This window comes from Fistularia commersonii, chromosome 13 (assembly GCF_037954325.1).
Source record: "Fistularia commersonii isolate RoL2024-O1a breed Wild chromosome 13, RoL_Fcom_v1.0, whole genome shotgun sequence".
Lineage (NCBI taxonomy): Eukaryota > Metazoa > Chordata > Actinopteri > Syngnathiformes > Fistulariidae > Fistularia > Fistularia commersonii.
Window position 1 is genome coordinate 5,924,683 of NC_141296.1, and position 10,213 is coordinate 5,934,895.

At 40.4% G+C, this 10,213-nt stretch overlaps 1 protein-coding gene across 1 annotated transcript; it reads right to left on the bottom strand.

Moving 5' to 3' along the window:
* Positions 1–368: 368 nt before the first annotated feature.
* On the bottom strand, positions 369–9,767 carry LOC147227723 (pre-mRNA-processing factor 39). The gene is made up of 15 exons (XM_086157910.1): positions 9,704–9,767; positions 8,529–8,779; positions 8,238–8,363; positions 7,698–7,816; positions 7,446–7,613; positions 5,355–5,535; positions 4,974–5,078; positions 4,498–4,618; positions 4,262–4,404; positions 4,016–4,142; positions 2,824–3,095; positions 2,458–2,642; positions 1,738–1,812; positions 1,288–1,459; positions 369–921 (listed from the first exon to the last, which is right to left on the bottom strand). The coding sequence occupies exons 1-15, from the start codon at positions 9,759–9,761 to the stop codon at positions 850–852; spliced, it is 2,175 nt and encodes a 724-aa protein (XP_086014036.1). The 5' UTR covers positions 9,762–9,767; the 3' UTR covers positions 369–849.
* Between the last annotated feature and the right edge of the window lie 446 nt (positions 9,768–10,213).

A 10,213-nucleotide genomic window follows, 5' to 3' on the forward strand; every position in this document is an offset into this window, starting at 1 on the left:
GCGCGAAACATGGCCCATTTAGACTCAATGTCACCCTGCTCTGGCTACCACCTGGCTCACACTGCATCCGAACCCCGAGGCCTTTCCTGTGGGTGGTGAAAGGGAAGGGGGACCCATGAAATTCCTTTGCTTGGGCCCCGGAGACCCATATTCAGGCAAGGGAAAACTGGGGCCAATGATTGTCTTCTTCATGGGGGTCTTCTGAGCCAAAAAAGAAACATTTCGTACTCATAAAACTAGAAAACACTGGTTTGGACAGGGAATGACAAGCTTTCTCACCAACTGAGTTCCAGTATAATAACCACTTTTTCCCAATCAATACTTTTTTCCATTGAGCAAATACAAGGAAAGACGCAACACACAAGCGCTCTGTTATACACACTATAAAACACCTTTATATACATTAGAAAAAAAACAAAAAAAAAAAAACGACTACTTTGTGGAATGGTACAAAATGTCAATCGTACATCACCTGTAAAGTTGGATACACTAGATGGTTTTAAAATGCTGGCTTGCAAACATACAAAAAAAGTCCAGATTAAAATGGTGAGGGGGGCCAATTGAGGAAGCAATGTCACAAAAAGGCAAACCCCACAGTTTCCTTTTGCCATCATTCCACCTGACTGCTGAAATGACGGCACAGCAGACCTTAACCCATGATTCTTTTCATACATCCAGGAGAGTGAGGCAACTCAGAGGACGGACGGAGAGGAAAAGATGCTGGGATACTTCTTTGCAGGATTCTCACGGCCAGACTGGATCGTCCATTTTTATTTTTTTTTGTTCAGCCTCTTTTATATCCTCGGCCATACTGCTGCCCGCGACCTTTAACATTCCCTGCTGCCTTCTTCAACTGGATGGATAGTATCCCTGGTTGTAGTTCCAGGTATTTTGGTAGCTATAATTTCCATATTGTGGTTGCTGGGAAAAAGCAAAATATGCATCAATTGTCAATCTGGAAACAAGGAGATGGGAAAAAAAACCAACCTGAACTAATCAGTCTGATTTCAGTTCAAATGATTAACAGTGTAACTTCATGCCCATGTCGGAGCTGAAATACGGTGACAGCAACACGTAGAAATTGCATTTTGTTTTTAGTTGAAGACAACAGTGCAGTATAAGATAAGCAACATTTCTTTCATCTGAGTAGTTTTACAGCTTAAAAGATCTGTTTTTTGCATATGCGAAGCCCACTTTATTCATTAGATTCAAAAATCACGCTATTCCATTTGTTGGAATAGTGTATGTAGAGATACCCCTCTACATGTGTTATTAACTTGAACCCACCTGGTACCAGCTGTTGTATCCACCGTAACCGGCCTGGGCACTCATGTCGGTGCCCACCACTGGTGGAGGTGGCGTAGTGATTGGGACATGTGGCATGGTGGGTGGGACTTGTGCTGACGCCGCAACCGTAGACCCATCGTCACCCTTGCTCAGTTTCTCTATTTCCTCATCCCTGAAGAACAAAGAGCAGATTAATGTAAAGGTTTGACCGTTTCGTTTTTAACACAATGTAAACCCATCTTTTCACATGGGGGAGTCGATGATAAAACTAGGCAAATCATTTGTGCTACCCAGACCTTGCCTGGGTGACGGTGTCTTGATAAACATCCAAAACATCCGATGACCCCGGGAACATCACTGACGTGACGTATTCAGATTGCACCACAAGATGAGTTTAAGGGCCGCTTAAGATATGTTAGCTGCAATCTATGAATCAGCATTTCCCCTTACCCATTCTCTGCTCCACGCTTTGTGCCGCCAAGCTCATTCAGCAATTTCTGGTGCTCCTCATTGACTGACAACACACTGGAGGGGATGAAGATGCAGAAGAGTGAAGTGTAAAGCTCGAGAACATCAAGAACAGGTGAAGCTTGGTGTTTGATCATTTATCGGACAATAACATCCAGCCCATGTGGATTTTGAGGAGGGGTGGGGAGATCCTCTCCGCCAAGTTTGTCGATATGATGAATTGACATAAATCGACATTACAAAACGTTGCAATGCAGCCATCTGTTTTCAAAGTCACTCCTGCTCTGTATGCACCCTGCTCTTGAAACAACTGTTTACTTCAAACTTTACAATTGGGCTGATTATTTTTATAATATCATTTTTGTATTTAATTGTATATAAATTTGTCAGAAGACATTAGCTAAGCAGCAATTTGTAGTCGTATTAGCAAGAGTTCCAAAGAACATTTTCTATTCTTGATATATTTTCTAAAAGAGCATGAGTCAAAAAAAAAAAAAAACAGGTTCAAAAAAATGCTTATCATCACACTAGCATACATTTGATATTTTGTGCTGGTTCTAGTTACTTCGGGATCAACTAGCTAAGCGACTGGAGCGTTTAACAAATAAGCAAAGGCTTTTCCTGTCTCACCCTCAAACTGTCCTACCATATACGGACAGCAATTCCTAGAGAGTAGCTTAAAAAAAAAGGAAGCTATCTGACCTCTGGATAGTGTTGCTGTACTCCTCAACGTACTGGAGGCCCCTCTGGGAGAAAAGGATCTTGGTCTGCGGAGTGAGGGGAGCTGCTAGGGCTCGTGTCACACAGTCCTGCACAGCCTCTGCTGAGGACCAGGGGTCACCTGATACTTCCAGCTCAAAAAGGTTAAGGTGTAGCTTATCATTATCCTGTAGGGAGGAGGAAGTGCAGGAGTTAGAGGTTTATGTTGTAATCACTTTAAAAAAAAAAAGTAATGTTATTATAGGATAGAGATTTGACCAAAAAGAAATTAGTAAAACCATTTGCATTTATCTCCTGGCTGAACACTTTATCTGTTTTATCTGCATATTGATCATTTTCTTAGCTCACCGGACTAATTTCCAGCGCCTCCTGGAGAACACAGCGAGCTCTGCTAGGGTTTCGCCCGAGTTTCAGCAGCAGACGAGCCAGCTTTATTGAGTAGAAAGCGTGTAAGGTGGGTTTCCCTTTGGAGTCAGACACCGCCTCCAGCAGTAGGGCCTCTGACTGCTCCAGCTGCCCGGCCCTTCTTTCTAAAGCGGCCCTCCGGAGTCTGACCACGGCCAACCCTGGCAGGTTTCTCTCCAGCTCCATGAGCACTCGCCGAGCTTCACTTAAGTCACCTGATGAAGAGAATGAGGGGGATCTTGTAGGTGTGGTGGCTTTAAAATGAGCAATCTCTATTTCACTTTAGATGACTGAATTCTGTTGCAGTCGTAAATAAAAACAATCTACAAAATAGCGCAGTACAACTTATGTATTGTCTGAAAAGTGAACAAGATAGAATAAAGCGTAGTGCTTATATGTATACAACTAGCTAACTATCTATCTATATAAATAAAACATATATATATATATATATATCTGTATAAAATGGTAAAGGATTGAAAGACGAACAAGTTTTTGTTTCAGTTGTGCAAGAGGAGGCATCAATGATATATATATAAATTATTTTTTTGAATTACTTTTTTGACAAATAATTCACATCTGAGATGTGAGACCTACAAGTCTCCAACAATACAACATTGGTGAATAATGATGCTGTGCAAAAAAATTCCAACCAGAAGAATAAATCTCACAAATGTATTATCAAAAGGTTAAATGAAAAACACAATTTATAAATAGCTCTTGCACTTTACTTCTTTTGCATCAGATATTTGAAAATGAATGAAATGATGTTTCACCACCCGTCTATTGCCAAAATGTCACTGACTTGGAACTCCGCAATTAGTTAGTCCCCAATCAAGACATGTTTGGGTGTGATTTATAACCATGAATTGTGAAAAGCTAGCATTAGATCAAACGTAAAGAAATTTATAATGCAACTCATCCTGCTGAAGACCAGTTAAAGGAAACAAAAAGACAAAAATGTCTAAAACAGGTCTTTGTTAAATACATAAAAATTGTGTTCGTTATCCTATCAAAATGCATAACCCTGTCGAGCAGGGCAAAACAAACACATTACCGTACATTAGACTGAGATAAACAAAGGACCTTGTTGCACATTATGGAAATGAATAAAGTCGTTTGTGTTTTCTCCTACCGTTCCGCTCTTCAAAAGTGGCCCAATGCATGTGGATGTTGGGCTTCTGCGTCAGATGGATCTCACAGGCTCGTCTGTACACAGCCCGCGCCTTTTCCACACACCGCGGCTCCAGGTACTGAACGTACTGAGCAACACACATATACACAATACAGAGATCAAAATCAAAAACTCAGACATAAAAGCACATGAATTTGTGAACTTATTAAAAGTTGGAAGCACATATACATTTAAAAACATTCTTACCCGGGTCCAAAACTCCTCATACAGAGAACAGGCAATTAGACATCGCTCAAATAGTACACAGACCCTATGGTCGCTATGGACAACACTAGCAGCCGCAGGCTGAGCCGTGACTTCTGTACCCTCTGTGGATGCCTGATTTGAATCTATAACAAGACAAATGTGTCTAAAATGATGCTGTGTGCTCCACAAAACATATTCATGGAAGTAAAAGGGAGAAGAACGATAGTTATAGCCACCTTGGTTTAGCTCTTGTTTGTTTTTGTCAGCAAGCTCGCCAATCTCCCAGTCCAGGTAGGAGTGCCAGGCTCTCAGCTGAAGGCGATCGAGAGGCTTCACGTGAAAGTAGGGACGTTTGATCTGCAGCCCAAAAGGGAAAAGAAGAAATCAATGATTTTCAGTGTTTACTATCGATGTTGTTATTGATTTTATCCTTTTTGTCAAAAAAAAAAACAAAAAACAAAATCGATGTAACTAAATAGGGAAAGTTTCAAAACCAACATGCTCAGAGACCATTTGTATACCGCTGGCAACTTAAAGTTGTAGACTTCTGTGTTCAAGCCAAATCAAGTGTCAATTAAAATGCTTACGTTATAGACTACAACTTTCAAAACCATGTGCCTGAAAATAATTTTATTTGCAATGTCTTGATTTTTAGAGAAACTGCAAAAAGGATGAGAGAATATGAACAAGGACAGAGGTGAAAAAGACTCACGGCATCTTCATAGTGCCATCTTTTACGGACTTCTCCTTCATTGTCCTGATAAACTTTGTCTCTGTGAACCATCACTTGCTCTCGAATCTTCTGTATCAGTTCATCCTGCAATCAAAGTCAACAGGAAATATTCAGAATATTTTTGCAATCATTATTTCTAAAAGTGTAAAATGTGAGAGGACTCCATTTCAGGTGGTCCTCACTTAACGATGGGGTTACGTTCCAAGGAGGCTGTTAAGTGAGTTCGTCGTTAAGCGAAACCCTTTTTCTACCGAACTGCCGTACAGCATTTGCATACATATCAGCCATTTGTACTACGCTATTTTACTTTTTTTTCCTTTAACGTTTATATTTGCATGGCAAATAGCTCATGTTCCTTACAGAGTCTGTGCCCTCAGGTGTGGCGGGCTGCTCCTCCCCAGGTGGCCGCTCAGCGTCCTGCTCCTGGGCCTGTTCAGCACGCTCTGCCTTCTGACTCTGACGGCAAAACGTCCTCAGCTCTTCGTACTCCTCTGGTGAAAGCACTTCTCTGGGATCATGACTGTTCAGGTGGGACTTGAACCTGCGATAGTCAAAATATATACTCGGGTAAATGATATGTATTCAGGACTATCTCAGAAAATTAGAATATTGTGATAAAGTTCTTTATCTTCTGTAATGCTATTTCAAAAACAGAAATGTCATACATTCTGGATTCATCACAAATCAACTGAAATATTGCAGGCCTTTTACAATTTAAATGTTGCTGATTATGGCTTACATCTTAAGAAAACTCAAAAATCCTATCTCAAAATATTAGAATATCATGAAAAAGTTATTTTTGTTTTTTAATTGCGGTAGTGACTTAACTGATAACATGCATAAAACATGTAAGAGTAGACATTTTTCCCAACAACTAAAATCTATTTATCATTACAACCCAAATGACTATTCAAATTAGCATAACTTCTAGATGATGAAAAAATAAGAAGCTGCAATCATAATTTATATCTGATATAACAGACTAAAAAATATTTGCCCTAGCACCACGGTCTCTTTGTGCCTTTCTTATTTTAGCATTTTAGTATTTGACAAGTTCTACAAATAATTTGCTTGAATTTTTTCCTCATTTGATGGTTACGATTGCACAGTACACAGTTTATTATCAAACACAGGTTATCTATCGTAATATAAGTATCTTATTTTAAAAATAGAGAATTAAACAGGTTGTGCAAAACCCTAACCACATGGGAGGTTCAATTATGGCTGCACCAGCCATCTTATAAATACAAAATGTTTCCGGGAAAACAAAGCATTTCAAGAAGCGCTCGGGTTCCTCCGTAGCAAGTGGCCATTCCTCTTGTTAAATCAGTCCTTTTATGAGAGAACTGTGATGGGTCAGACTACTGAAGCTGTTGGAAATTAGCCTGAATGGATAGCGGGCCAGACAAAGATGCGACCGAGGTTGGCTATCTCTTCTAAGTACCAAGCTAGATCAACAAAAGCATCCATAAGTAATTGCAAGACCACAGGCTTAGAAATAATTAACTCATTCCATAAGCCTCAGATAGAATTAATGCTCAACAGCTGTCGTAAACATCAGGATTAACTGCTAGGGACTGCAGATGGAGTTACTAACGAGTGGGAAATAGCAAGCCGGTATGTAACTGCCATGGAAAAAAAACATATATGACCATTTTGATATCTGGTATGTAAGTACAACATTTCTTGTGTGTGTGTGTGTGGGTGTGTGTGTGTGTGTGTGTGTGTGTGTGTGTATACGATTTTCGGGGTTATATATGGGGAGGAAAATTACATATCATCCATTTTTCATGTTTATTATTGTAATTATAATGAGAATCATAGCTGATCAGCTCTTTGTAAACACGTCTTCCTCCTGATAACAATGATGAGTCCCCAGAGTGACTGTCCTATAAAGGACATGTGAGATGTCCTTCAGATTGGTTAAACTGTGTTTTGGCCAGAACAACCCCATAAACCATTTAAGTAATCTGAACAAATACTTTGAAACTGGCACCCAGAGGAGTTATAGTATGTCCTCATAAACCAAACAGGGATTTGAATTACTGAAAATTCCCTGTGTCACAAGCAGTGTGAAACAAAGCTCAGTCATTAATGAAACTGAATCAAAATAGACATCCTCTCTATTATGATCGCCATATCAGACTTCTGAGATAGCCCAGGGTAAACAGATTAAACAACATGTCCCCATCACTCTGTTGGTTACCAAGGACGGGTTTCAAACCATTTTCAGCTGCAAGACTGACCACAGGCTCAACATCAGTGCCTTTCTGAAAATGGCTTTGTTTGAACAAGAAATACTCAAGAGTGGCCACGAAAAAAAAAAGATGCAGAAATTCTTCTTTTGATAGCTCATCTGTAGAAACATTTTTAAAGCGGTCGCTAATGCTCAGATTGAAAACAAAGAAGCAGCTGTGGACATGGTCTCTAACAGCACGTGTTTGGTCTTACTTGTCATAGTGAGTGTTGTACAGCTGGGTGGGAACTTTGAGGACTCTGTCCAGGACTGCTGTTGCATTGCTCATGTTCCCCTGCTCCTTCTCCCACTCCACATACAAATCCCAAAGTCGGTCTGAATGAAAGTCCAGACCCGCCGCTGCGACTGCATCCTCAAATACACTGCGGGTTGAGGTCGGAGATCAATGAGACAAACTGAGGGTGAAAAAAACACAGTGGCCTTTAAATGTGTGTGAATGTGTGTACCTGCGAATACGTTTCCGTGACTCAGGCAAGTTCATGTCCAGAGTTCCCAGCAGTAAATTAATGTAGTGGATCCACAGATCTACACTCAGAGGTATTGAGTCGAGACCCTGAACGCACACCTGACACAAAATTATCTAAATTAGCATAAGCCAGTGACATACAATTCTGTGCAGAAACTGTCATAATTAGTGAGATCTACTGCCGACCTTCACAGAATAATATATTCATAGTATCCACTACATTGCAATGATCTATTTTAGGGCTTATTAGGATATTGTGAAAAATATTTAGTAAATTGAGTGTAGCATTGAAAACACTGGCCATTGTATGGCTTTTTTTTTTTGCGGTTTTCTTGCTAACTCGCAATTAGGTACAAAATAGCAAACTCAAAAATAGAAAAAAAAAATAAAATAAAATAAATACAGGGTAGTTAATAGCCAATTGTCCAACTAATAAGGAAAAAAGCAAAGAAAAAAAATATTGCTTCAATAATTTGAACAGATCTCTGGGAAACAAAATTGTTCAAAAATTGTGCTTTACCTCCTCTGCTTTCTTGTTAAACCCAGCTCGCCGCTCTAAATCAGCAAATTTCTTCCAATAGCCATAGCAGAGTGGGTAGCGGACAAGAAAGGCCTTCAGTGCTCTGCGTGATGCTGTGATGTGACTCTGAGGGAATAGGATATACTCCACATGTTTCATGTCCTCATGCTACAAATCACTGTTTTGAGGGTTGAGGAGCAGCATGCACCATGAGCCAGGGATAAAGTTTCTTTGCGACATCAAACCCTGTAGGTTTCCAGTCTTTCTTGTCAACATAACAAGAACACGCACCTCTTGCTCGCAGTACTGTAAGAGATCTGTCCAGCTGGTGAAGTCCTGAGGATTGTCATGTGCAGCCTTCCACAGCCGCTCGAAATCTGCAGGTAGTTCTCCTTCTTCATCCTCTGTACTTGGAGGCAGAGAGAAGGACAGAGGAGCTGGGTCCACAGGGGGCTTGATGACCATGGCAACATCGCTCTTCTCTTCTGACACATCTTGTACCTCAGTAGCAGGTGGTGCAGGGAGTTCATCAGCCTCCATAGCTAAAGAATGAAGAGATCATTGAAAGACATTAACCAAAATGTATCTAAACAGTATTTTCCCCATCAACCATTCACATTTCCCTCTTCAGAAACTTAGAAAGCTTCTTGAGGACCAGAGGGGCCAGATTTCTACCTCCTGAAAAAGGTATTTGCTGTGGATTGCCAAAGTTTGACACATTGATCACAAGTAACTTCCTGGAAGTGTATAATTCTCAATAACTGATTTTTAAACAGCAAGTTGAAAAAATATCAGACTTGCTTTAAAATTGTAAAAAATCTATATTTTCTTTGTCTTGAATATAATCATTAAATATCCAAGACTTTCTTCAAGCTATTTTCACTTGGCAAATATACAACACTGCTGGACATTACAAGTAAAAATGAACAGTAGTTCCATCTATTCAATAAAAACTGGAGATCAGCCTTCGCAATTTAACCAGTTTACCATTAGCTATTTCAAACCGGTTATGCGACTCTTTAAAATGCAACACAGTCATCTCAATCGGAGTTATGACACGGTAGTAATATCAACAAACATTGAGAGGGAGGTCGTTCATTCATTGAACGCATATTACACCAAGTGTAGTATTGTATCAACTCCAGGATCTTCGTATTGTGATTGTTCTGAACTGACAAACCTGTGGCCAAAACCAATACGCGGGACGTAGTGTCTAAGCTTCACCACGCACGGTCCGTGACTTAAAATTCCCTGACAAGTGGTTTCTTTTTACAACGCTTGCGGTCCAAATCACGTCAGCGTAGCCTAGCTTAGCTTAGCTTGTCATGTCATGTCATGTCAGTTCAACCAGGGAATAAGCCCTTCTTTGGAGCTTTATTGCAGGATCTTCTACTTTAAAGCGTTCTACTGCCATGCAAAATGACACAAAAGTTGGGTTTGTAATTTCTTTGAGTCCATTAAACTACCTGAAGGCTCTTCGAGCTCCCCGTTGCCGCTCATATCTTCTCTGCCCTCCGCCGCCATGATGGTTGACGACTCGTGACGTCATCAAAATGCGTCAAAACACCGGTAAAGGTAAATAAGCGGCATTCAAAAGAAGGAACACAAACCGCACCGACTGATTATCACTAAAGCCGTCCGTATTCTGTTGGTATGACGTCCCCAATATCACCTAAATATAAAAATTAATTTTCCAAACTTTCTAGCTGCCCACGGAGACATTACTATTGGCTTCATCGCGATTAGATTTTTTTTAATAATAATTTATCCTTTATTAATCCCCGTGGGGACACTCTTTCTCTGCAATTAACCCATCATGGATGCACCATGAGCAGAAGGCTGCCGTCAACCAGCGCCAGGGGAGCAGTTCGAGGTTCCCTTTATTCCAAGCTTGGTCAATTCATTGACATGCAAAATTGTCTAATTGTCTAGTTGACCTTCGAGCATGCAATCGAAACTATTTTGAGTTCTGGGTA